Consider the following 27773-nt stretch of genomic DNA (forward strand, 5'->3'; position numbering starts at 1 on the left):
ACCTATATAGTGTTTCATTGTCGAGTGAATCATTCACATTCCATTTGTAAATCGTATGGTCACACACAGGCAATTAATACAATCATAAAGTCAAAACTTTATTGGCATAATTGTAGTTCACAATATTTGCTAAATATATGCCAAATAGCATATATAAAGTTATTTAGGTTAAGCGATTCACAATAAAGAAAAAAGTAGATAGCTTTAAATCACTTATTATTTATTCTTATTATAGGTTATTATTATTTCAATACCTGGTTAGGGCTATTTATTTTTAACGCCTGACAATTATGCCAATTACATTTTGACTTTTTGATTGTATTTATCCCCGTGTGTGACGATACATGATGTTTTCATTTACAAATGAAACTACGTGAATGATTCATTTCTCAGTAAAACAGTTTAATATTTATATAGTCTAGTCTGTTAATTAGACTAAACAAAATAAAATATGTTCAATTCATATTTTATATGTTCAATTCTTTAGTTAAGAGAAGGAATGTAGGCCTATTTTACTGTGTGACGATAAATTATTTCCAAATGAAACTATGTGAATGATTCACTCTTCAGTTATTTGTCTATTAGTTAGACTAAATAAAATACAATATATGTTAAATTTAACCTTTAAACTGCATTCCAGTAAAAACCCCAGTCGTAGCACCTTTACAGTAACATTTACATTCAGAATGTTATGTAACGAGATCAAAATGAAGGAAAAAATAACGAATACAAACGAATAATACAAATATAATGGGAAAAAAAGAAGGTCAGTCAATGGACAAGATTGTGGGATGCATGAAATGTTTCTTGCAGGGCTATTTAATTTGAAGTAGGCCAACATGTAATACATGTAAACACTTGTGAAAGCTGTCTACATTGCGCACAGACAGCATTAGCATATACAGCATCGCCTGTATAATTATTTAATATTGTATTAATTTCTATAACAATTAATATAGGCAAACAATTTCTTAACTCAAAACGAAATATCTCAAATAATCCTGGGTTACTAATGTCACGCAGGTTGGTTTATTCATTAAACTCGTGGCCACGAGAAATGCATGTTGAGCAAAAATACATTTCACGAAAATAATATAAAGATTACAAAACAAAGAAAACAAATGGAATGAGGGATATGCTTTAAAGTTCATGTAAAAGCCAAATATTAAGCGGCATCCTTCATGTTTTCTTTAATCAGCAAATACTTAACATTTTTGAATTATATTCACCTTCTGTTTTTATGACAATAAATTTTGAATTTTGAATTCTTATTTTTTTTTTTTAGAAAAACGTCTGAACACCGGTCTCAAAAGTAGAAGCGAAAGTCTTGTTTCCACCAGCGCGGAATTTTTTTTATTCACCGTAATTGATGGATGTACTTACGGAGCCCCTTACGTCACCTGTAGAAGAAAAATAATTAATCCGTGGGGACGGTTTTGCAATTCGTTCCCTCAGTTTATAAACCGTACCCACGAATTCTTAAACTGTTCCCTCGGTTTAATAAATCGTGCCCACGGATTAACAAACCGTACCCACGAATTTCCAATCCGTGCGCTCAGATTTTGTAAACCGTACCCTCGGATTTTGAATCCGTACTGACAAATTCATAATCCGTGCGCACGCTTTAGCAATCCGTTCCCACGGGTTTTAAACTGTTCACGGATTTGTGGCCCCGATCAGTAGAAACAGTATAAGCTGTTTACGTCATAATACTTAAAATAGTAATTATTATTTTAATTTATAGGCTAAATAAATGAGTGCACAAATGTGTTTGTTCATTCTTAACATGCAGACTCATTTTGGTGATTTTATGATAATCTTTTTACTCAGAGTTAGATGCATGCTTCACTGTTAATGTAATTATTAAATATGAAATATATTAGGCTACATTACTTTTTACCTTCTCCTCTCCAAAACTCGTTTTTTTTTTTAATTCAGGTAATTTTATATTTTGAAAAATATTATATAAAACAAAGCCGTTTGAACAGCGCTCTTCACTTATTATTTTATTTTGGTACCATGACCGCACTTACAAAACAGGCTTCTTTTTATCGTTTATTTTACATTATAACCAATAGGTTAAAACACATGATGTTTTGGCAGCTAATCTATTGGTGATTAATATAAAATAAAGCTAAAAACTCTGTTTTGTCAGTGTTGCATAGTCTCATATAGCCTACTGAGAAATAAAGTTTAATAAATGCAAAACAATGCATCCAGCATATAAACAGGTGTCCTGGTTGAATTTGGGGGCGGGGCCACAAATCCGTGAGAGCAGTTTACAAACTGTGGGAACGGATTGCGAAAGCGTGCGCACGGATTATGAATTTGTGGGTACGGATTCAAAATCCGAGGGTACGGTTTACAAAATCTGAGCGCACGGTTTGTTAATCCGTGGGCACGAATTGTTAAACTGAGGGAACAGTTTAAGAATTCGTGAGAACGGTTTATAAACTGAGGGAACGAATTGCAAAACCGTCCCCACGGATTAATTATTTTTCTTCTACAGGTGGCGTAAGGGGCTCCGTAATGTCTAAAACAAAAATAAGGAGAATCCTAAAACATATATATTTCTTAAAATAATAACATCTGAACTTCATACACAACAATACGGCAACGACTTTACAACAGGACACATTGTTTTATTTTAATTTTATTTTTTAGCTTGTACACCAATGGATTTCTGATGTCGGGATATTTCAGACAGCATCTCCACAGCTTAATCACTTTAGTATTAAACATACGGGTCAGGAGGCGGGTCGGGTACAATATTTATTTTTTTTATTCTGCGGTCCGAGTTGCGGGTGGGTTATTTGAAAACGGTCGGGTTCGGGTTGTTTATCCACTGACCCGCGTGTCAGGTTGGACACTAATGTTTTGAAAAAAGTGGAGCGTGTGAGGAAAGCTTTCCCCTTCTCCCTGGCATGCATTTGAATGCTGAATTCGAAATGCAACTGAATGCAGTCGGAATCAGCCCCCAGCACCCCCAAGTCTCCAAATGTTGATTACAACAAGGCAACAGACAGCATTCAACACCCCACCCCACCCCCACTCTGCCATTCATAAACATTTCGCTCTTTATACTGCATGCCGCTTAACGCTGATGCCTCATTAACGGCTACTTTTCAGAAAACTGAAAAAAAAAAAAAAACACTTCCCTTTGGTTTCCCAGAACAGACTTAAGCCTAGTTCCAGGCTAAAATGATGTAAATCGGAGCTGTTTAAAGATGAGAGAAAAAAAAAAAAAAAAAAAAAAAAAAAACACCTTACTGATCGTTGGTCGGAGATTCAACCCGCAGTTCGTGACTGGAAGCTGTTAAGAGACAGACTTAATGAACTTCTCCGAAATAGAAGAACTACTTTTCCACTTAAAAAAAAAAGAAAAAGAAAAAAAGGTGGAAAAAAATTGCATAACTCACTGGAGCACTTTTGATACTTAACATTGTATTTGTTGTCAGTCATATAGGCTAAGCTTTATTGTTTTGAAAAGTGAGCCTTCTGTTTATTTGTCTAAATTATTTTCTATATTAGGATATAATACTAGGCTAGTATTTATGGACATTAGGCCAAATCTACATGGGTTTCTTCCCTTTCACTTCAATTAGTTTTTAAGAAAAAAGAAAAAAAAAAACTGCATGGGCAGTGCGTCATAATAATGTACGGCATCAAAATGTAAGAACAAATCTAAAGACAATAATAATAATAATAATAATAATAATAATAATAACAATAATAATAATAAAATTAATTATTAACACTCCTAAAAGTACAGTATAGTGCTCAGATACACTTACGGTAGTGACCTAACCCTAGTTGATACTTTATTTCAACTTTTCAATTATTTCATTAATTAACTAATAAACAAATGCCTTTCCGATATGATATAAGTGAAAAGGGAGACGATTTCGAAAATGATTTCACCAAAAGGCGGATGCGAACTCGGGTCTCCCGCGTCAAAAACGATATGTTACTCGTATTATCACTTACGCCACTGAAAATGTTGCAGTATAGCCGTCTTTTGTAATATTTGTAAATATGGAGTATTTGCATTGTGTAAAAACATTAAATAAAAGGCACCAGACTACAGAAAATGGCATATACTAAAGTATTTATTTTTCTGGGGGAGGACCCACCCACATTTATTTTGCTTCCGACGCCCATGCTTGATGATGAAGTATAGTCTACAGGATATAACAATAAAGTGCTTTTCCAGTCCCGATTCCACAAGGTTTTATTCCGCATCCACCCGCTCCCGCTATATTAACTATATTATTCGCCCGCTGCCCGCTTAGAATAAATTTCTAAGCACCAAAATCGCAAAAACAAATCAAAATAATAATAGTAATAATACTAATAAATAAATTAATTAATTTTTAACTCTATAAAAACTGTAGTTTATATTTATCCTCTCCATTTCTATTCCTCTCTACTCAAATTAATTGTCAGTGTATCTAAAATTGTGTATCTTAGAAAAAGAAAAAGAGGAACTACCTCTTAACATGCATATCTTAATTTGATGTTGCTTTAAAACGCTGAAATATATAATGTATTTTATTCTGAAGGTGAAAGTGGTCCAGTTATTTAACTGCCTGCGGCGCCGTCAGGATCACGTTTTTTTCCCCTTTTAATTAAGTGGATACAGCTTACAATACTCGTTCAAGAGTAAGGGATTGCTCAAAACTATGCTATTTTACATATTTCTGTTATTTGTGTACAATCACAACGAAAAAACAGATGTGTATGCTATTTGTAAAAAAAAAAAAAATGTAAACAAGATATGCTGGTTCAAGGGCGCGTCACAGAAATTGCCTACAATTCTGCATATAGGCTTGCTACTTATTAATTTTATTTTATTTCGTTTTGTTAAATTATTATTCATTAAGAAATTTATATTTCGCATATGGGCATTTTTATTTATTTTACATACAGCTTTTTTGGGTTTTCTCTGTGCATAAGATCTGCGCGTGATGTTCTGATGTTTATGCTGCTTTTTGCTTGTGTACAATTAACCCCTCAAAACGAATTTAACTGTTATTAATGTGTCACAGCCACGTTTCAATTTAAATGTAATTTAACACAATCTTGTCGTTAATAATAACTAAACGCGTCGGTTGTCCTTTGGAAAAAAAAAACAGAAATTAACATTTCTATTATCAATGCAGTCTAATAAAAGTTCAACAGGAAAAAAATAAAAGAAAATAATAATAAAACTGCTCCTGCTTATGAATAAATTTTTGCTTGATGATGAAGTATCTAAATAGTCTATAGGATATAACAAAGTGCTTTTCCAGTCCCGCTTCCACGAGGTTTTATTCCGCATCCACCCGCTCCGCGCTATATTAACTATATTATTCGCCCGCGGCCCGCTTAGAATAAATTTCTAAGCACCAAAATCGCAAAAATACTGTAGTTTATATTTATCCTTCCCATTTCTATCTGTCTCTACTCAAATTAATTGTCAGTGTATCTAAAATTGTGTATCTTAGAAAAAGAAAAAGATGAACTACCTCTTAAACATGCATATCTTAATTTGATGTTGCTTTAAAACGCTGAAATATATAGCCTAATGTATTTTATTCTGAAGGTGAAAGTTGTCGAGTTATTTAACTGCCCGCGGCGCCGTCAGGATCACTTGATTTTTTTCCCCTTAATAAAGTGGATACAGCTTACAATACTCGTTCAAGAGTACGGCATTGCTTAAAACTATGATATTTTACATATTTCTGTTATGTGTGTACAATCACAATAAAAATAAAAAAAACAAACAAAAAAAAACGTGTAGGCTATTTGTAAAAAAAAAAATTGGAAACAAGATGCTGGTTTAAGGGCGCATCACAGAAATTGCCTAAAATTCTGCATATAGGCTTGCTACTTATTAATTTGTTAAATTATTATTCATTCAGAAAAGAAAAACATATATTTCTTATGAGGGCCTATTTTATTTATTATTATATATAGGTTTATTGGGTTTTTCTCTGTGCATAAGCTCTGCACGTGAGGTTCTGATGTTTATGCTGCTTCTTGCTTGTGTATAATTAATCCCTGAAAACGAATTTAGCGGTTTACGTCAGTTGTCGGTTGGAGAAATAAAATAACCGAAATTAACATTTCTGTTTCCGATGCAGTCTAATAAATGTTCGTCAGGAAAACAAAGAAAGAAAACAAAATAACAATACAACTGCACCTGCTTATGAATAGGCTATCTTTTTGCTATTGGTTTGAACCATAATTTCAGGAAAGAGGAATCATTGAACTATTGTACTGGTATTTGTGACCAACGCCCCCTAGAGCTGGCCATGGTGTTTGGCTACAGAATGTTGTTCCTTGCGCCACCTGGTGGATATTATATGAAGTGCAACAACGTTGTAAAAAAATCTAAAAAGGCCGCTGCGGCAGGACGCGTGCCCACGCGTGCCGAATTGCAGGCTGCCGCGTGAAAATAGACGCATTTTTAATGGCCAGATCTGTACATTTTTTTTTCTTACACAAAAAAATGTTATTCTGAACAAAAAAGCATGACCTATACTGCGTGCATCCAGTGCATACGCGATCTCATAAAGCTCTTATAACAATGGATATTATGCACAATTAATCTTTCATAAAGGTCTACGTGTGTTGTGATTCGTAAGCACGCAATATTCAGCACTGTTCAAAACTTTTGAGCAGTGAGTGAATTCTATCTTAAACACCATTGATTGGCGATGCGTTCCAAAAATCAGCAGATGGCTACATTGCTCATGTTGCAAAACAAGTTTTAAATCGAAACTGCCTATTCTTGCTCTTTCTAATCATATATGTTGTTCTTGCTGTTTTTGTGCAATAGATGAATAACATTATTATTATTTTTTTTAGATATTTTATGTTTAGATATTTCTATATTGCGGGAGTCCCGCGAATCATTTTATTTTCCCGCATCCCGCGCACACACACACACACACACACACACACACACACACACACACACACACACACACACACACACACACACACACACGAGTCTCTACCCGCCCGCACCAGCACACGCACTTGTCCATCAAGTTTTGTCCCGCGCCGCACTCTGTTGCGTTGGGTCCCGCGGGTTTGCAGGTCTCTATTTGCAAGTGCCGCTCTGCTGCTGGCTGCCGGGTGTCGACCAATCGGTGATGGTAATTTAATGATACCTCGTGCCAAACCCAGACCAATCACTGTTCAATTAACGCCCCCCTCCCCTTCCCTTCTGTTCTCTGTGTTGTCGTGTGCCTTGAGTGTGATGAAGGTGCTACTGGCAAATGTAACGCAAGTAACTAGCTCGGGAAAACTGTAATAATATTACAATTTTCAGACGAGTAATGCCTTACACTACTAGTTACTGAAAAAAGTAATATTATTACAGTAACGCGTTACAAAGTAACGCGTTACACCCAACACTGCTCTTCAGTAAATCATTTTTCATGGCTGCTAAGTATTTGTCATAGTTTTAATATTTTAAAAAACGAATCTAAATTTGGTGTTAAACTTGTGCATGTTCCATTCAGGTCAACAAAAGCTTTGACATCTGAAGACAAAGTTATGTGGATGTGGCATGTAGCATATGGACAGATAAAGAGGAAACAGCCTGAAAAACTGATAGCTTCTCATGATTATCATCAGAAGAACTGACATAATTAATGATCTTTATTAGAGTTTATTTGAATCTGGCACCATGAATCTGGAAATATTTGTGTCTGATTTGTGTGACAAACTTAAATGTGTTTGTTTTATGTAATATGTTATTGAATATTTATTTGTCTTTTTATTATCTATAGACCACTATATTTAACTTTATGTAAATCAGTTAAGAACTTAACAGTTCTTGACAGGATAGTGACAGAAAATTATGCAACTGCACATTTATTTGCATTTTATTTTTGTATTTCATTTAGATTTATATACATGCTGTTTCTCAATTCAAAGACAAATTATATTGATTTAAATATCTTTTTCTTTTTTTGACAGAATGCTTTGTGCTTTGAGCTGTATCTTGCCTGATTTCTTTGGGTGCTGATTAGATTTGAATTATTTCTTTTTTATTTCTTTTACTGTCTTTTTCATCTTTACTCATTTAAGAATCAGCAACCAAATTTAGGTGGCAAATCTTCAATGCGTTTGTTTTCCTTTTTCCTCTGTTCTTTTACTTGCTGCTCCTTTTGTTAGTTTTTGGATGGTTCACAATAGTTTCTGTGCTTTCATCAAAACCATCCAGAAACTAACCAGGTGTCCTTAACTAACCAAAACCTGGAGCTGCCCTTTCTGCATAACTAAATCTAAAATACTGGGTTTAAACAAACAATGGTCCACTTGTGCTGAAAGTTTCATGATTTAAAGGAATAGTTCACCCAAAAATGAAAAATTGATGTTTATCTGCTTACCCCAGGGCATTCAAGATGTAGGTTCTTTGAAACTTTGTTTCTTCAGTACAACACAAACGAAGATTTTTAACTGAAACAGGTGCAGTCTGTCATTCCATTCAAAAGTTTGGGATAAGTACAACTTTTTAATGTTTTTTTTTTTAAGTCTTATGCTCATCATAGCTGGGTTTTTTGATCAAAATTACTGTAAAAACAGAAATATTGTGAAATGTTATTACAATTTAAAACAACGGTTTTATATTTGAATATACTTTAAAAAGAACAGCATTTATTCAAAATAGAAATATTAACAATTACGTATAAAAAAGATTGATTGTAGAAGCAACTTTGAAATAAAATATAAATCTTTCCAAAGTTGTGATTTGAGATCTATATGTGTTCATAGAATCACTTCTATTGTGCTTAATATTTCCTGTTAAAATAATATCAATTATAATATATAATAATATTAAAATAACATCAGAAATAATGTCATTTGATGTTTCAACGTTTAATGCTAAATGTAAAAAAAAAAAACGAAATAATTAATACGAAATACTAATTTCAGTTTAAAATTTCAGAACAAGAATATGCTGTATTATTTATAGTAAACTCTTGATGTCAATATAAACTCTTTAAGCTCTATTTAAATTGTATCTTGAAAGGAGCATATGAACACGAGTGTCAGTGTTTTAGAGAGAGGTGCAGAGTCACGCACTTTGCCCTGTGCACGTCTATTGTTGTGTGCTGCTTGCTCAGCCGTTCTCTCTCCTGTTGTTATACCACAACAAATGGCATTGCTCTTCTACAACTAAATGCCCTCTATACACTTTACGCAATCTTTACTGGCTTTTAGAAACTCAATTTCCTTTTTTAGCCTCAAAACACTAAATTTGGCCCCCCTTTTTTTGGAGTAACCAAATTCATGAGTGAGTCTCAGCATCCGAATGATGAAATGCCTAAAGGTCAGGACTGGCCTCCTGGATTAGAGACTTGTGAACCGATCATTACGGTCATGACAGCCGTCCTGAGAGTTTGATTGTATGACAGCAGTCGACAGAAAAGGATAGTTTTTCAAAAACGTTTGCTGGAGAAAGTCTTCTCTTACTGATCAGTTTGTGATGTCTGAGGTACAACCAGGTAAGCATCTAATTATTTATTATATTGCCTTTTTTCATTGTTGTTTTTACAATAAAAGAATACTGCTATGAACTAGAAAAAAAAAGTGCAGTTATGCTGTTGAGCTAACATTTGATAATGTAATTCATTATATGGTGTTGAAATCATTGTGATATGCTTTTCTACATGTCATTGTTGATCATAATGAGTGATGTAATTTATTATTTTATGCCGGCTGTTATGGTTTTAGGTTTAGTGGCTGGTTTGGAGCCAGAAGAAGAGGTGACAGATGTTGTATGTGATGAATCAGATCTCAGAGATGGAGAGTAGGTTCAATATAAATGCCACTCATTTTATTTTATTTTATTTTATTTTATTTTAATAATGTGTATTCTATTTTTAATATACATATTTATTTATGAAAGATTTTAATCTTTTATCAATGAAAACACACAAAAGAATCCTCCTGAGCAACATTTTAGTCATTTAGAATTTGTTTTGAAATTGTTTTGACTTACTTGTGGAGAATAGATTAGCCTACAAATAGACCGTTTTGATAAACCAATTCACACTTTTAACTAGTTGCTTATTAGCATGCATATTCCTAGCATATAAGTACTTATCCACCGTATTTTTCAATGTGGAAATAAGCCGTTTTCTGTGAATGTGCGAGACGTCCGGTTGCCAAGTCCGTGTTTTTCTTGTGGAATTGGGCTACTTTAACACTGTTGCCGCGGGTCGTTTTTATGTCCACGGGTTGAAGCGACCCCAATAATGTGATACGCAATTTAAACATGGGACCCCCCCTGGAAACTCACTTGGGCTAGTTTTGAGTAGCAGTTGACCATTCGCAAAAACACACCCTCCTTAGTTATTGTTGATATGTCCAACAAACAATGCTCCTCTCATACTACATAGTAAAAAATACATTACGGAGCAAAGATGAAACTGACAACATACCAACATACAAGACAGAGCAGGTTACTTCTGGTATAAAAACAAGGTCTCAGCTTTCAAATTTAGCAATTTTGTAAGAAATTCAAACAATAAATGTCGTTTTGTGGCTCTTTAATGTGTCATGAAAGATCACTGTATTGCTGTAAGGAGTCCACTGAAGGCGAGCGTAGTATAAACCCAAATGCAGTTTATTTACAGAAATGTGAAATCCATAATCCATTTGACTTGTAACAGACTTGACTTGGCATGAAACAAACACAGAGACTCACCAACAAAAGATTACCACATTCATACACAACCAGAAACAATGGAAACATGAGTGCTACTTATACCAAAAAAAAGCAGGTCACATGACACAAACCAACCAATGAGAAACAAGGAACCAGACTATAGTAACCAATGAACAAACAGAACAGAGGACCACATGGCAAGACATAAACCAATAAAAGCATGACACATACAACAGAGGAACCAATAGCAGGAATACATGAGGGAAGAGGAAGCAATCATAAGAATCAAATACATAATAAAAGACATGAAAACATGAACATAAACAAAACCCAAACCACACGTTACAATTGCCTTATTAGATCAATCAACACATGAACGTGCAATCGTCTTTTCTTCTTTACTTAAAGGTAAAAAAACATGAATGAACATCAGAATGTATTTTATTTCAACCACTGAAAGACATCAAAGTTTAAGTTCACCAAAGTTAATCAACCCTTTGCAAATAGCTTGATTGACAGGCGATCTGACCAATCATGACGCAGAATCTGCCGTTCTGTCCAACAAACAAATCAGACAGGAGAGTAGATAAACTTCGGTGGACTTAAACTTGAAAAATTTTATGTATTGACGTCTTTCCGCGGTTAAAATTAAATGCGTTCTGATGTTCATTCATGTTTCTGTCTTTTCTGTTGGTGTATTGTCAGTTTCCTCTTTGCTCCACAAAGTATTTTTGACTGCGTGAGAACATGATGTCTAAAAGTAAAAGCGGCATTGTTTGTTGGACAAAGCAACAATTACTAAAGAGAGTGGGTTTTTGTGAAGGTACAGTTGGGTGGGTTTTATTGTGAAAACCTGGCAACCCTGGTAGGGAAACAAGGCAAGTAGTGGTGATAACGAGAAGAATAACAAAGTGCAGTAAACGGTAAAACTGTTTGTGCTACAAACTAGTGTGTTCATAATTAAGATAAAAAAATAATATGGTAAGACACACCAGTTTGCAATATCAAGCAGCAAAACCTTCTGTTTTGTACAGCTAAAAATAGCTGGAAGCCAATGGACACTTTTCACATTTACGTGTTTCTCAGCAGCGGAAGTCGTCATAGTTGGGTCAACTTCGAGAGCAGTGAATGGGAGAGAACCACAAATATATGTTTTGCATTCCCATTTGCTCAAATAGCAAAATAAAAACTCCACAATAGTGAAAAAAAAATAATTGAGAAAGACTGATAATGGCAGTCAGAAGAGAGAACAATGTCAAATTTACAGTCCCATAGACGCTGCATTAGGAGAACCCCGGCAAAAAACGTGTATTTTACCCCTCAGAACGTGACAGGAGACCCCCCTCGAAACTCAACTGGGCTAGTTTTGGGCTAGTTTTGAGTAGCAGTTGTGAAAACCTGGCAACCCTGGTAGGGAAACAACACAAGTAGTGCTAATAACGAGAAGAATAACATAGTGCGGTAAACTGTAAAACTGTTTGCGCTACAAACCAGTGTGATCATATTTTAGATAAAACATTAAAATAATATGGTAAGACAACCAATTTGCAATATCAAGCAGCAAAATGAGCTGTTTTGTAGAAACATGCCCACTCTTACAGAAAAAATAAGGTGGATAAAATTTGGTGACAATATATTAGTTTTAATGGGGTTTGGGGTGCTAGTTTTGGTACCAAATATGTCATTTCTATACCAAAACTATAAAAACTTCCAGTGGCTGTCCTTCACAAAACTATTATCTACCACAGTTTTATCACAGGTAGAATGCAAAATATTTCAATACAAGCATTTCAGTCAAATGGAATTTCTGCAATTTTTCAAACTCAACCCGCCGCAACAGTTTAAAATCTGCCCAATTCCGTGGAAAAATTGCGGATTTGGCAACCCAACACCCAACACTTAGCTGCATCCAAAGTGATTTAAATACTCTGTATTGATAGCGACAGTCCCGCGCAAGGCTTTAGTACAATAAATGGCGACTGTAGAAAGCAAAAGCCGAATCCCGGACATTTTAAGCGATTTAGGAATCTCGGCCGGACACTTTTTTTTTAAAGTCCAAAAACAGGAAAAGACAATGTATGGTCACCCTAATAAAAACACATATTAATGTTCTTGTGATCTAGTATGATGGAGGTGGAGGTTGGTGACCACAATGTTTTGCTGGTACGCTGTGATGGGGTGTACAGTGCCATCAGTAACCAGTGCACACACTATGGTGCTCCACTCAGCAAAGGTAGTGCATTACGAATTCGTTTTATCAGTATAAACCGAGCTTGGTGCCGCTGGCTTACATCTTCATAAATAACTAAGTAACATGGGAGAAGTAAAGCATTACTAGAAAAGTCTTGTAAGCTTGTAATTGTACAGTAGGTGATTGCAATTCATCTGCAGGGGTGCTGTCAGGTCACAGGGTCCGCTGTCCCTGGCATGGTTCCTGTTTTAATGTGAAGACCGGTGACTTGGAGGAGTATCCTGGAATTGACTGTCTGCCCTGCCACAAGGCATGTATTACACATTTCTGTACTACTTAACATAACGACTTTTTAAGAATTAAAATGTACATTAAAATATATATTTAATATAATATTTTAAATACATTATATAAAGTGTGATATATTATATACACTACCAGTCAAAAGTTTTTAGACAGTAAGATATTTTATGTTTTTTAAATAAGTCTCTTCTGCTCACCAAGCCTGCAGCATTGATCTGAAATAGAAATAGAAATGTCTTTATCATAACTTTTGATCAATTTAAAGCATCCTTCTAAATAAAAGTATTAATTTCTATAATTTGTATTAAATGTACTCAACTGTTTTAAATATTGATAATAATTATGATAAAAAAAACTGCAAATCAGCATATCAGAATGATTTCTGAAGGATCACTGATGACACTGAAGACTGGAGTAATGATGCTGAACATTTAGCTTTGATCACAGGAATAAATTACATTTTAAAATATATTAAAATATAAAGCAGTTATTTTAAATAGTAAATTTTTGCTGTATTTTAGATCAAATAAATATTAGATATATAAATATTGCATCATTTATTATACATTAAATACATAAAATTAGCTTGGTATAGTTTTCATAAACTTTAGAATAATTACGATGTCTTTGAAAAAAGTCTCTTGTTATAACCAAAGCACCATTTATTTGATCAAATACAGTAAAAACAGTAATACTGTAATATATTATTACAATTTAGAAGATCTGTATTCTATTTGAATATAAAATGTGATTTATTTCTGTGATGCCAAGCTGAATTTTCAGTAGCAATTACTTTACTCTATACTGTCATTACAGTATGTTCAAATGATGCTCAAAAACATTTAAATATTATCAATATAAAAAAAAAAACAGTTTTGCTGTTTAATACTACCATTCAATAATTTGGAGGAATTAAGATTAAAGAAATACTTTTATTCAGCACGGAAACATTAAATTGATCAAAAATGACAGTAAAGACATTCATATAATTACAAAATATTTTTATTTAAATAAATGCTCTTAAACTTTCTATTTATCAAAAAATCTAAAAAAATATGATTTAAAAGTATGAAGCAACATTGATATTATTAAGAACCCTAATTAATAATTAAGCCCCAATTATAATTGTTAATAATTGATCAAACAAATCATCAGCATTGATTTCAGAAGATCATCTGACACTGAAGACTGGAGTAATGATACTGAAAATTCAGCTTTGCCAGACAGTTTTTCTAAATGCAATATTTCACAGTATTACTGTTTTTACTGTGTTTTTGACCAAAAAAACAGCCTTGAGATTTCTATCAAAAACATTAAAAATATTGGAATTATTTCAAACTTTTGACTGCATGCTAACATATATAACTGATTTATTCTGTTATTTTTCTTGACAGGTGAAAGTCGAAAACAACAAAGTTTATGTGTCTGTTAAGAAAAGGGTAAAGTGCCTTCATATGGACATTTTATCTTCTATACTAAATGTATTAAAGCAAAATCAAAATCAGGACAATTCTGAGAGTAAAAAAAAATATTTTCTGTACAGATTCAGGGTCAGCCTAAACGTATCAAATGGATGGGAGCCAGAGATCAAGCGGTGTCACATACTGTCATGCTCCTAGGAGGAGGTGAGAGAAGAATGTCTGATATTCCCTTTATTTGCTGGGTTATGTTTTAATGTTGGTGTGTATTTTCGAGCACAGGTGCAGCCTCTTTAATGTGTGCTGAGACACTACGACAAGAAAACTATGGTGGCAGGATTATTATGGTATCTAGAGACGACCTCCTTCCATACGACAAAACCAGACTCAGCAAGGTGAGCACAAGATCTTCTTGCAGAAAAAAAGACGTTAAAATCTGTTAACTCTTGCAACTGAGACTACATTTTGAAAGATTGAATAATTCATTCACATAAGTGATTGATTTTGCTTCATTTGAACCTTAATGTCTAAAATGTAGGTTACTCTGTTGACCTCTAGTTCGACATTGTGTCGAATAATACGACACTAGGGGTCGCTCTTGGGAGCCCAAACACCTCAGAAATCTTGAGAAAAGGCCAATGAAATTTGGTGTGTGGATTTTGCATAGCTGGCCACACCCTGGACATCCTGGTATAAATAGGCCAGCTTGAGATCTGCTAATTCGTTCTATTCTTTGGAGCCGAATACAACTCTTTGAGAAGTAGCAACACTCACCTCTTCGTGGTTGGATCTAAGGCACGGGAAGCGATCTCTCCTTTCTCAGACTCAGCCAGCTGCAGTGAGAGCTCCCTAGGTGCTTCGACGACGGTCTCAAGAGAAGATTTACCTCTAAAAGAGCAAAATTCCTCTAAAAGTACTGACACGGTTGGATTGTGTGTTTCATTATGCTTTTCCATCCTTCTGGTTGCGGTTTCTACCCTTGACGAAATCGTGGAAGGCCCCTCTATTGGCCAGAATGCAATATACCAACTCCTCCTCCCTCAACCATATACGGAGGTTCCCCAGGTGGAGAAAGCGATTGCGATGCATCTCTGCCCGCAAAACGCCGCAACCTGGCGGGCCGCCCAAGATTCCCGCCTAAAGCCTGTAAGTTCTCTCCACTCTCATGGCGAAGTTTTACAAAGCTTTTGGACAAGCTGCGTCCGCCCTGGACGCCATGGCCATCTTGCAGGTATATCAGGCCAAGGTGTTGAAAAATCTGCACAAGGGTGCTCCCAACCCAGAATTAGTGCAGGAACTGCGTTTGGCGCAGAGCTACGAAAGCATGCTCTGGAGAGGGTGTATGGTGGTCCAGGAGCGCCACCTGTGGTTAAACCTGGCCGAGATGCAGGATGCTGAGAAAGCCCGCTTTCTTGATGCCCCCATTTCCCAGGTTGGTCTCTTTGGTGATACTGTGAAAGAATTTGCCCAGCAGTTCTCCACAGTAAAGAAGCAGACGAAGACCATGAAGTTCCAGCCCTGCCCCTCCGAAGCAGCAACACCTGCCTGCTCCACGCCGATGTGCGATAGAGCTAGTCCCCTCAGCCGAAATGAGTAAAGGGTTTTACAGCTCATACTTCATTGTACCGGACTCAGACCAATCTTGGATTTGAGGGCCTTGAATCGGGCACTGCCTTCGAAGGTCAGATTTTTCAGTACATGGTCCTTCTCTTTGGGATGTCCCTGTCCCCTTGTGTCTTTACAAAAGTTGCCCCTTGACTCTTGTACTGGATTAATGCCACATGTGTAGGACCCCTAATGTGGTCCCACATGTGTATCCCCACCTATATTCGCTGTAATACGGTGTTTCCCTTAAGACAGGCTCTGTCTCTACATTTTGAGTTTGGCAGTCTCCCCTTATGTGGAGCCCACCTTCCCTCTGTAGCACTCTCTTAGTGAGTCCCTAAGTGTTATTCACACGTTACCTCCCCGTTGGGTGGGGTGTGACCTCTGTAGTGTCTTTCCCCCTCAGGGGTACAGATACTGTTCCAATGTCTCAAGATTCCCAGCCAAATGGTGAGGAAAGGCTGGCTGAAGTTCTTGGACACTGCAAGATCACGAAGAGGTGAGATGCTTTATCTAACACGTGAACCTGTAAATATGTGCATTTCCATACACTCATGATACAGTCCAGGAGTTGTTGGCGTCTTCCCATGGGACCCCTAGTGTCGTGAATAGTGAACACACAGCAGACATTTTCAACTGGGGGTTCGGTGCCTTGCTCAGGGGCACCTCATTTGTGGGTAATGAGGGTGAAAGAAAGTGCTGTTCATTCACTCCCCCCACCTACATTTCCTGCCAGTGCTGAGAATTGAACCTGTGGGAGAACTGAACCATTAGGCCACAACTGGTTCCACTGAGGCTCAAACACAGGAACTTCTGTGCATAAGGGTGACACTTTTGTTATTATTAACATTTAACCCAATCTTGTTTTAGATAATGAATGCTGAGAGTGACAGTCTGCTAATGAGAAGAATGGAATTTTTCCACAAGTATGATATTGAGGTCTGGTTGAAAAAAGAGGTGAGAGATAATCTTGTGTTCTCTCTCATTTATACCAATACAGTCAAACCAAAATGTATTCAGACACCTTCAACATTTCTCACATTATCCGTTTATTCGCTATAGTTAGACAGGTATGTAACAAAACATAGTCAGGCCAAGTGTCAAATCAAATTATTGGTCCCAAATTTTGATCAGTTTTACTGGTAGTCCACAGTATGAAAATGTTTTGGGTATAATACGACATAGTTTACTTTAGTTTGCTATCCTCACTTACATAAATGAACTATAGTGTCCCGCACTCACTAGTAAAAAATCTAAAAAATTATATCTGTCTGTGTCTGTATAATGTTTGGTTTGACTGTGTTTATACTGTGTTTATACCAAGAATCATATGACAATCTTAGAATTGTTCTTTGTACAGGCTTTATCAATAGATACAATCAAGAAAACAGTGACATTTGATGATGGCTTAACCCAGGGCTATGACCAAATCCTTATTGCAACAGGATGCAGGTAAGTGTCTGATGATAATTACTGATATTAACTATTATTTAACTGCACTTTTTATGGTCTATGTCTAGATACAGTATTATTTTTTTATATTTTACTTGGTCCATGCAGAACTTAAACTACTTGATTTTTGCTCTACAGAGCAAAAAATCTAGACTGCCCTGGTGTGGACCTGGAAAACGTGCTAATGTTGGAAACGCCAGAGGATGCCCGGTGCATTCACTATGCCTGCATGGGCTGCAGGACAGTCGTTGTGGGCACTTCCTTCGTTGGTACACACACAAACATTCGCCACCCTCTGTTTCTTTGCCACTGTTTGCATATGCAAAGCTAATGTTATCAGTTCATTTTTTCCAAAGATACGTCATTCAAAATAGATATTTCTTAAGATAGATACTCCTTATGCAAAGCAATGGCTTTAGAAAACTTGAAATTTAGTGCATGAACAAAATAACTAGTCTATTGTATTTGCCATTGAAGGCATGGAAGTGGCCGCCTATATGATAGACATGGCCAGTAGTATCACAATCATTGGAAGCAGTGAACTCCCCTATCAGAAGACTCTAGGCCCAGAGATAGGAAAGGTCACCATGATGGTATGTTATAAGGCCCAATACAGCCATAACAATATCAAATATGTGCTTAATGATTATCTTCTTACTTTGGTTTGTTTGTTCTTTAAGATGCTGGAAGAGAGAGGGGCGACGTTCTACATGAATGATGCTGTCGCTGAGGTTCAAGGCGAAAATAGGAGGGTAAAGTCAAGTTCATTTGCTCTAAAATATAGTATTTTTTCTGCAAAAACAATACATCAGTCAAAAGTTTACATACACCTTGCATAATCTGCAAAATGTTAATTATTTTACCAAAATAAGCGGGATCATAAAATTTTTTTTTTGTTGTAATATTATTAGAAAAAATAATGGTTGAATTTATTGTATAAAAATGACCCTGTTCAAAAGTTTACATACACTTGATTCTTAATATTGTGTTGTTACCTGAATGATCCACAGCTGTATGTTTTTTTGTGATAGTTGTTCATGAGTCCCTAGTTGTCCTGAACAGTTAAACTGCCCACTGTTCTTCAGAAAAATCCTTCAGGTCCCACAAATTCTGTGTTTTTTTTTTTTTTTAGCATTTTTGTGCACTTAACTCTTTCCAACAATGACTGTATGATTTTGAGATCTATCTTTTCACACCGAGGACAGCTGAGAGACTCATATGCAACTATTTCAGAAGGTTCAAACACTCACTGATGCTTCAGAAGGAAAAATCATGCATTAAGAGCCAGGGGGTGAAAACTTTTGAACAGAATGAAGATGTTTACTTTTTTCTTATTTTGCCTAAATATCATATTTTTTCTCATTTCGTACTATCTTTCAGAAGCTGCAGAAGATACATGTTTCCCAGAAGACAAAATAAGTTACATTTACCCTGAACTTTAAATTAAAAAAAAATGTGTAATGCATTGTGTTTCCTTCAGGAGCATCACTGAGCATTTGAACCTTCTGTATAGTTACATATGAGTCACAAGGGACTCATGAACAACTATCACTAAACAAAAAAAAAAAAAAAAAAACACAGCTGTGGATTATTCAGGTAACAACACAGTATTAAGAATCAAGTGTATGTAAACTTTTGAACAGAGTCTTTTTTATAAAATCAACTTTGATTTTCTCTTGTGGACTATATGTAAATGTCTTTTATGTAAAGTATATCTAATTCAGGTCAGCACTAAATAAAAAATAATATGCATTTTGTATGCTCCCTCTAATTTTGGTAAAATAATTAACATTTTGCAGAATCTGTAAGGTGTATGTAAACTTTTGACCTCAACTGTACATTATTAAGAAAACTTACCTGAATGATGGTTTCGCTTTATCCAGAATTATTAACAGAATTACCTGTTTTTTCACAGGTTAAGGCTGTGAAATTGAAGAGCGGTATCATAATTGAAGCCGATTTGTTAATTGTTGGAATTGGTATGTACAGTCATCAAACTGAGAACAAAGTACCTCTTCACTTTGAATAACCTGAACAAGTTTTGTGCTCTCATCTCTCCAATTATCTCCACATATAAGGTGTCAATCCCAATTCAGAGTTTTTGAAAGGGAGTCCAATAAGAATGGACTCCAAGAACTTTGTAATTGTGGATGAGGTAAGTGTTTCAACCAATTTCTTTGAGCTCAATCAATCATCTTACACTTCCAGAAACTTAAATCGTGTCCCTGTCTGTCTAGTACATGAGGACCAACATAACAGACGTCTACTGTGCAGGAGATCTGACCTCCTTTCCTCTGAAAATGGCAAAAGGCCAGTATGTCAGCATCGGCCACTGGCAGGTAGCACAGGCACACGGTAATCAAAAATGCGTATATTTGCTAATTTTTCCAACTTTTAGAAGTATATTGACATATAGACACCTTAAAGCTGTATATTTTGAGTAGCAATTTGTAAAATGAGCATGACTTAAGTATTAAGAGACTTTTACTGGTTTATCACTTATGAACATAAAACTCTGAAAAGCATACTTCAATTACCAAAATTTAAAGGGATAGTTCACCCAAAAATGAAAATGACCCTTTACTTACCATTAGGCCATCCTAGTTGTATATGACTTATGAAAAGAAAAAATTTCCTAGTTCCTCTAAGCTTTATAAAAAGCAGTGAATGGGGTTTAAGATTTGGAAGTCCCAAAAAAGTGCATCCATCCCAAGGGGCAACCTTCCGGTCTCCCTCGTGAAACCAACACGGAAGTGACTGAAACTGCAATTCATCGACTGGCCGCTTGAGGCTGGCTGCAAAAGGGAGTCAATCCCATTGACACTCCATGTTAAAATGCCCAACTTTACAGCAGAAAAAAGTATGTTTACAGCCTGGTTCAAAAAATGGTTTTGGTCTATATAGCTAGTTTTGCCCTTCATGTCAACTGTGAGGGGGGTGAATTTTTTTTATAACTCATCGGTTTACGTTATATTAAGCCTTAAAGTTCAGCATAATTAAGGGCGTGGCCACTTGAGTGACAGGGGGATTGCCGCTGCTGTCACCACTGTCGCTCTAGGCGGGCATGGTTTCAGCAACCAGCTCCACCCACTTCCCGCCTTTTTGCCCATTTTTGATTATCCGGGAGTGACGCGCGGTGACGCGATTCCAAGATGGCGCGGCCGAATCCCGCCCACTATGAGCTTCAAATTAGCGCTTCAGAATCCTACGGGTGACGTCACGGATACTACGTCCATATTTTTTACAGTCTATGATCCATCCATCATAAAAAGTGCTCCACATGGCTCCAGGTGGTTAATAAAGGCCTTCTGAAGTGAATTGATGCTTTTGTAAGAAAAATATCCAAATTTAAAACTTTATAAACTTTAATCTCTAGCTTCCACTAACTGTTTGATGTGCGAGTGGCGTTTCAATAGATGATGTATCCCTTTAACTACCAAATTTTTTTTGTCTGTTTCAATTTTTGGGTAAAATTAAAACTTAATTTTTTTGGTTTTGGTGAAAAAATAAAAATAAATTGGTGCATCACTTGTTTTTAAGTACAAAAATGAACATAATTGTACCACTGTAGTGCTCAGATTTCTTTGATATCATTATAACATTTGCCTTATTAGGAAGGATTGCAGCCTTAAGCATGTTGCGCAGGGAAGTGGAGCTAAACACAGTGCCATTCTATTGGACCGTCCTGCTGGGGAGAACTATTCGATATGCTGGTGCTGCCTTTTAACTTACAAACTCGTACATGCTTTAACAATTGTAAAATACAGGAATTTGTATGTGTAATTGTAATTGTAATCGTAATTATGTCTTTGTCCTTCACTATTCACAGGGTATGGGGAGGGATACACTAAGATGGTGCTGAAAGGGAAATTTGAGAATGTGAAGTTTTTGGCACTTTACCTCAAGTAAGAAGCTGTAGGTTCGTGGCATCCACTTTATACCAGTTTTCTCTTTAAATCTTGAAATCTTGGCTATGTACTTTTAATTGCAGGGATGATGTGGTGGTGGCTGCAGCAGGATTGAATGTTGAACCGGCTGTCTCTGTGGTGGCAGAAAGGTTGGCGGAAGGAAGAGTGATTACAAAGGCAGAAGCAGAGTGAGTGAGAACTCAAATTCACTTAATGTGTATATGAAAACACAGATAGCCATCACTGAAGTTAAAGGGATAGTGCACCCAAAAATGAAGATTCTGTCAGTAATTGCTCACCCTCATGTTGTTCCAAATCCATAAGACCTTCGTTCATCTTCGAAACACAAGTTAAGCTAGTGAAATTGGTAAATTCTCTGCTTGTAAACAAGTCGCAATGCATCCGGGTTCTACGTCAGAATGCCGACCTCCACAGTGGTACTCTCCTGAGTGTGCATCGAAAACTGACTCGGAGGAGAAGAAACTGTCTTTATTTTTGTTTTCTTTGTGCACAAAAATTATTCTCGTAGCTTCATAACGTTACAGTTGAACCACTGATGTTACATGGAGTATTTTAACAATGTCCTTACTACTTTTAGGGCAATAAAATGTTTCAGTTGCGTTGCTGTCTATGCAGGGTCGGAAAGCTCTAGGATTTCATCAAAAATATCTTAATTTGTTTTCTGAAGATGAACAAAGGTCTTACACGTTTGAAACGACATGAGGCTGAGTAATTACTAACAGAATTTTCATTTTTGGGTGAACTATCCTTTTCAAGGTTCACTGAATCATTTATTTATCAATGATTGAATTTTCCTTTTAAACAACCAATACAACCAAGGAATCAAGGTTTGGCTGGTAAACTTTAGCCTAGTTATCCCACACTTACCCCTTAAACAAGCATTCTAATAGCTTTTTATAAATCAAATATTGTCGCACATTTTGTTGATGTTTAATTGAAGTTTAGTAGTAAAGTTTTTAAACAACTAATGAAGACGTTATTTTCCTGTGGTTCCAAAGTGATTAGTCACATGGCATAAGTTTATCCTAAAATGTGCATACTTTGCTCAGTGTATACAGTGCTTTGCGAAAGTATTCATACCCCCTTCATTTTTTTTCACGTTTTGTCATGTTGCAGCCTTATATTAAACTGCTTTAAATTGCTTTTTTTCTACAGCAATCTGCACTCCATATACTAAAATGGCAAAGCACAAAACAGGTTTGTTACAACTTTGCAAATTTATTAGAAATAAAAAACTGAAATGATTCCATTGCATACGTATTCATACCCTTAAATGGGGCAGATGAAATTTAGCTCAGGAGCATTCATTTTGCTTGTAGATGTTACTACACTTGAGTGAAGTTAAACTGTGGCAAATTCAATTGAATGGGTTTGATTTTGAAAGGCACACACTTTTCAGAAAAGGTCTAACAGCTGCAAATGCATTTCAAAGCAAAAACCAAGCCTTGAGGTCAAAATAACTGCCTGTAGAGCTCAGAAACAGGCCTGCACCAAGGCACAGATGTGAAAGAGTTCAGAAAAAAATTCTGCTGCATTGAAGGTTCACAGAAGCATGTGGCCTCCATTATCCTTAATGGAAGAAGCTTGGAACAACTAGGACTCTTCCTGGAGCTGGCCTGCTGGCCAAAAAGAGCAAATGATGGAGAATGGACTTGGTAAATTGGTGACCAAGAAGCTGATGGTCTATCTAGTTAAACTCCATGATCATATGCAGATAGAAGAAACTTGTAGAAGGACAAACATCACTGCAACACCTCACCAATCTGGGCTTTATGGTGGTGCGGCAAGGCTCAATCCTCTCCTCAATGAAGACACATGAAAACCCATTTGGAGTTTGCAAAAAAAGCACATAAAGGACCCTCAGACTGTGAGAAACAAGATTCTGTGGTCTGATGAACCTCAATTCCAAGCATTGTGTTTGAAGGAAACCAGGCACTGCTCATTACCTGCAGAGTACCATCCCAAAAGTAAAGTGTGCTGGTAGCAGCTTCATGCTGTGGGGCTGTTTTTCAGTCAGAGTAGAAGAAAAGCTCAGTGCACCAAAATATTGAGATAGCCTTAATGAAAATCCAGTTCAGAGCATTCAGAACCTCAGACTGGGCAGGAGGTTCACCTTCTAACAGGACAATGACCCAAAGCACACAGCAAGAGTGGCTTGTAGACAACTCTGTGAATGTCCTTGAGTGACCAACAGAGCCTAGGCTTGAACGCAATTCTAGACTCCATCCAAGCTGACAGAGCTTGAGAGGTGAAGAGGTAAGGAGAAGAATGGCAGATAATTGGCAAATGCAGATGTGCAAAGCTTGCCGCATCATAGCCGAAGAGACTTCAGGCTGTAAATGTGCTCCAACTAAGTACTGAGTTAAGGGTATGAATACTTATGAAATGTACACTTAGTGTTTTATTTTTAATACATTTGCAAAGTTTTCACAAATCTGTTTTGTTCTTTGTCATTATGGTGTAAAGAGTGTAGATTGATGTTGGGAAAAAGTCATTTAAAGCAGTTTAACATAAAGCCACGTAACATAACAGTTTAACATAAAAACGTGAAAAAAAAAATTAAGGAGTATGAATACTTTCGCAAGGCACTGTATACTACATATTGCATAAATAGTATAGTACAGTAGTATGGTACACTCTCAGAAATAAAAGGGTACAAAAGCTGTCACTGGGATGGTACCCTTTCAAAATCTACATCTTTGTTTATTTTTACCCTAGAAGGAGCATATTGGAAGCTTGAAGGTATATATTAGTACCTAAAGTCTACATATTAGTAGGTATGCACCGAAATTATACCGAACAATGTTGTGATGCGATCAAATAGAGGCGCGCATTAATGCAGCAAACATTTTGGCAGTGTGGAAGCATTTAAAACTGTCAGAGAAAGATGCAAAAATCATTACAAGCACCGACAGCATGAGATGTTTAGAACTGCATTGCATGTCTTCCATGAGAAGAGAAAGGGGTGGTTGTTGCTGGTTACCGTATGATGACTGAAATTGCAAAATAGCCTTAAACCATTAGTAAATAAACTACAGAACGTCATGGTTTTTTATAAAGCAAGATAAAACTGTAAAAAGCACATTTTGGCTATTTAATTTATGCAATGGTGAAAAAAATTGGCAAAATACATGGGGGAAAAATCACAAAAAACAAAAACATGTTCGGTAATCAGGCTTTAGCCTTCGGCCCAGTGCTTCAGCCAAGAATTTTCATTTTAGTGCATCCCTACATATTAGTACCTAAAATGGTACATATTAGTACCTGTTGAAAGGGTTGCACTTTATTGAGAGCTTATGTACCTTTTTAAACTGAGAGTCTAGTATGCTATTCCAAACAATGGCTGCATAAATCACATACTTCCATACTATATAAAAAACAGTATGTAAAAATGTCCAAATTCACAGTATTCTTAAAAAATAGGCTGTGTGGAAGTATCTAAATGACTTATTACTTCCACATTTAATGAACACTTCACTATTCCATGAAGCCATGGGAAAAAAATGGTGAATAGCAGTGAAGTGACTCAACTGACACTGCTAGGTCACGTGACAGTGACAACATGACGAATGTAGAATATCCAGATTTCATATATACTACACACAGTCATACTATATCATGCTCACAGAGTGATTACTTATTCAAAATAAGTACCTACTCAGAGAGTATGTGATTTTTAGATGCAGCCAGTGAGAAGGAAAAAGCTGGTCATTTGATCTCAAAATGGAATGGAGATTAAACATTTTTTTTACTAGAGTTTACATCATTTTAAACATTTGTTGAGATACTGTTCAAATGCACAATTTATTTCTTAAGAAATACATTTTTTTATGTAGATAAATACTAGGTGCCACTTTGAAAGAGGTTAAAAGCAACCACGGTCAGAGCTCTGTTGTATTGTTAATGTTTTTTACTGAGGTTTTCTTTCTTTTATAGGTCAGATGACCTTAGCTGGCTGAAACTGCAGCCCATGTGACAACTGACAGCAGTTTGAACTCCAAATAATCAGAATTCAGCCATTCTGTCCACAGTCCATCCCATCCAATCATGCATTTACTCAGAAGACGTTTTTTTTGTAACATTTATAAAGGCCAGTGCCTTACAGTCTGTCTCTTCAACAACAGCTTTGTACACAGTTCACAAGGAGTTTGCCATTTTAACACTGATATATTTAGAGAGGAAAACCACTACCCACATACGACTATGAAAAAATGAGAAGCTTCCAAAGAAAAATGGCGATTTTGCTGGTTAGCTCAGGTTGAGATCCAGTTTTCTGATTATGAACACAGTTCTATATTTATTTTAAGATAACATATTTAGGAATGAGTTTAAGAAAGATTATTTTTCGTAAATATCATCTAGTTTGTATATCATTTACTCAATGTTTAGAAGGAAAAGTAGATTATTACATACAGTCACTCTGGAATACCATGTGCTTGATGGATCTAGGTGGCGTAGTTGGTCATCAAGCTGTGAAATGGAGCATGGGTAGTGGAAAAATAGACAATCACTGAGCGTACATCCAATCATAGCGCTTAGGAGGATTAGATGAACACTGAACAAAGGATGCTGAATGTGACGGTGGTCACAAAAGGGGGAGCATATATAATAGAGCTGGACAAACATGTTACAAAAGGGCATGCTACAAAAGAAATGCTGAGCTGCTCTCTTATATCGCCTCTTATTCTCTCTCTTCTACAACGCAACCCAGTTTTCCATCCCAAATCCTCATAACTCTCTTCTGTTCATATCAGCAAGAATTTGTGCAGAGATATATGGGTCATATACGACAGTCCAAATCTGGAGGTGATATGTGGGCCATAAAATAGAGCTTAGGCCTGAAAACTGAGAACTGAAAAGAGCTCTTTATAAAAGTAACATTATCTAACATTTTCCACAATCACTTAGTTAGGTAGACTGCCTGTTTTTATTTTAAAAAGAAAAACAACACATTTTATTGCTATTATTAAGATGATCCACAAAGTTCATGCTATTTAGAAAGTAGAAAAAGTCTCGCTGTATACTTGACATTTTGACATTCTGTGATATTGATAACAAGCACAATATCACTTTTAATGTGATGACTTCCATGTTGGTCCAGTTTTTCTAACAGGAAGCATGTTGCAGTACTATTGCATTATTAATGACATGCAAATGAAATAGGTCCAGTTTACTTATCTGCTACAAAAAGTTAAATCAGGTTGGCAACCTTACAGTTTCAGTTTATAATGTTATAGGTCGCAGTTTTAGATATAGAACCATTTTAACCGGCAAAGACAGTCACACACAAGGCTGTTTTTTATCAGAATATACAATGTGCTGCAAAGCAAGTGTATCATTTGCACTGGTTGGGCAGTTTTAGTCACTGTTACTCATTCATGGTTCATTGTCTTGTTTTTTTACACAGTTTAAAAATATAGCACATTTGTCATACTCATCTGTAACCTTTAAAGAGCAATAAATTATGTTTTACTGGTTTGGACTTCTTTACTTTCATGATCAGCATGAATATTAAGTTGTAATATTCTGAGAATAAAGTCGATATATTTCGATAATGAAGTTGAAATTACGAGAATAAAGTCGAAATGTTTCGAGAATTAAGTCGAAATGTTTCGAGAATAAAGTCGAAATATTTAAAGAAAAAAAGTAAAAAATTTCGAGAATAAAATCTAAATTATGAGAATAAAGTCGAAATGTTTTAAGAATAAATTTGAAATGTTTTGAGAACAAAGTCGAAATGTTTCGAGAATTAAGTCGAAATGTTTCGAGAATTAAGTCGAAATGTTTCGAGAATTAAGTCGAAATGTTTTCGAGAATTAAGTCGAAATGTTTCGAGAATTAAGTCGAAATGTTTCGAGAATTAAGTCGAAATGTTTCGAGAATTAAGTCGAAATGTTTTCGAGAATTAAGTCGAAATGTTTCGAGAATTAAGTCGAAATGTTTCGAGAATTAGGTCGAAATGTTTTGAGAATTAAGTCGAAATGTTTCGAGAATTAAGTCGAAATGTTTTCGAGAATTAAGTCGAAATGTTTCGAGAATTAAGTCGAAATGTTTCGAGAATTAGGTCGAAATGTTTCGAGAATTAAGTTGAAATGTTTTGAGAACAAAGTCGAAATGTTTCGAGAATTAAGTCGAAATGTTTCGAGAATTAAGTCGAAATGTTTTGAGAATTAAGTCGAAATGTTTTGAGAATTAAGTCGAAA

The 27773-nt window shown here is 35.8% G+C and overlaps 1 protein-coding gene across 1 annotated transcript; it reads left to right on the forward strand.

Annotated features, from left to right (window-relative positions):
• The first annotated feature begins 12796 nt into the window (after window positions 1-12796).
• On the forward strand, window positions 12797-27194 carry LOC141292789 (apoptosis-inducing factor 3-like). Its single transcript, XM_073824846.1, has 17 exons — window positions 12797-12905; window positions 13064-13173; window positions 14561-14605; window positions 14710-14791; window positions 14867-14979; window positions 17060-17146; window positions 17550-17641; window positions 17780-17910; window positions 18119-18234; window positions 18322-18393; window positions 19557-19620; window positions 19720-19796; window positions 19879-19996; window positions 21256-21354; window positions 21471-21546; window positions 21633-21737; window positions 25507-27194. Exons 1-17 carry the CDS (start codon window positions 12797-12799, stop codon window positions 25544-25546), a joined length of 1536 nt encoding a protein of 511 aa, XP_073680947.1. The 3' UTR covers window positions 25547-27194.
• The last annotated feature ends 579 nt before the right edge of the window (window positions 27195-27773 follow it).

Source organism: Garra rufa, chromosome 19 (assembly GCF_049309525.1).
Source record: "Garra rufa chromosome 19, GarRuf1.0, whole genome shotgun sequence".
Taxonomy (NCBI): Eukaryota; Metazoa; Chordata; class Actinopteri; order Cypriniformes; family Cyprinidae; genus Garra; species Garra rufa.

Excerpts from the sequence above, each read along its gene's own strand:
- LOC141292789 (XM_073824846.1), top strand. The coding sequence starts at position 12,797 with ATGATGGAGGTGGAGGTTGGTGACCACAATGTTTTGCTGGTACGCTGT. Across the intron at positions 12,906-13,063 it reads TGGTGCTCCACTCAGCAAAG|GGGTGCTGTCAGGTCACAGG; the intron begins GTAGTGCATTAC and ends ATTCATCTGCAG. Across the intron at positions 14,606-14,709 it reads ATGTGTCTGTTAAGAAAAGG|ATTCAGGGTCAGCCTAAACG; the intron begins GTAAAGTGCCTT and ends TTTTCTGTACAG.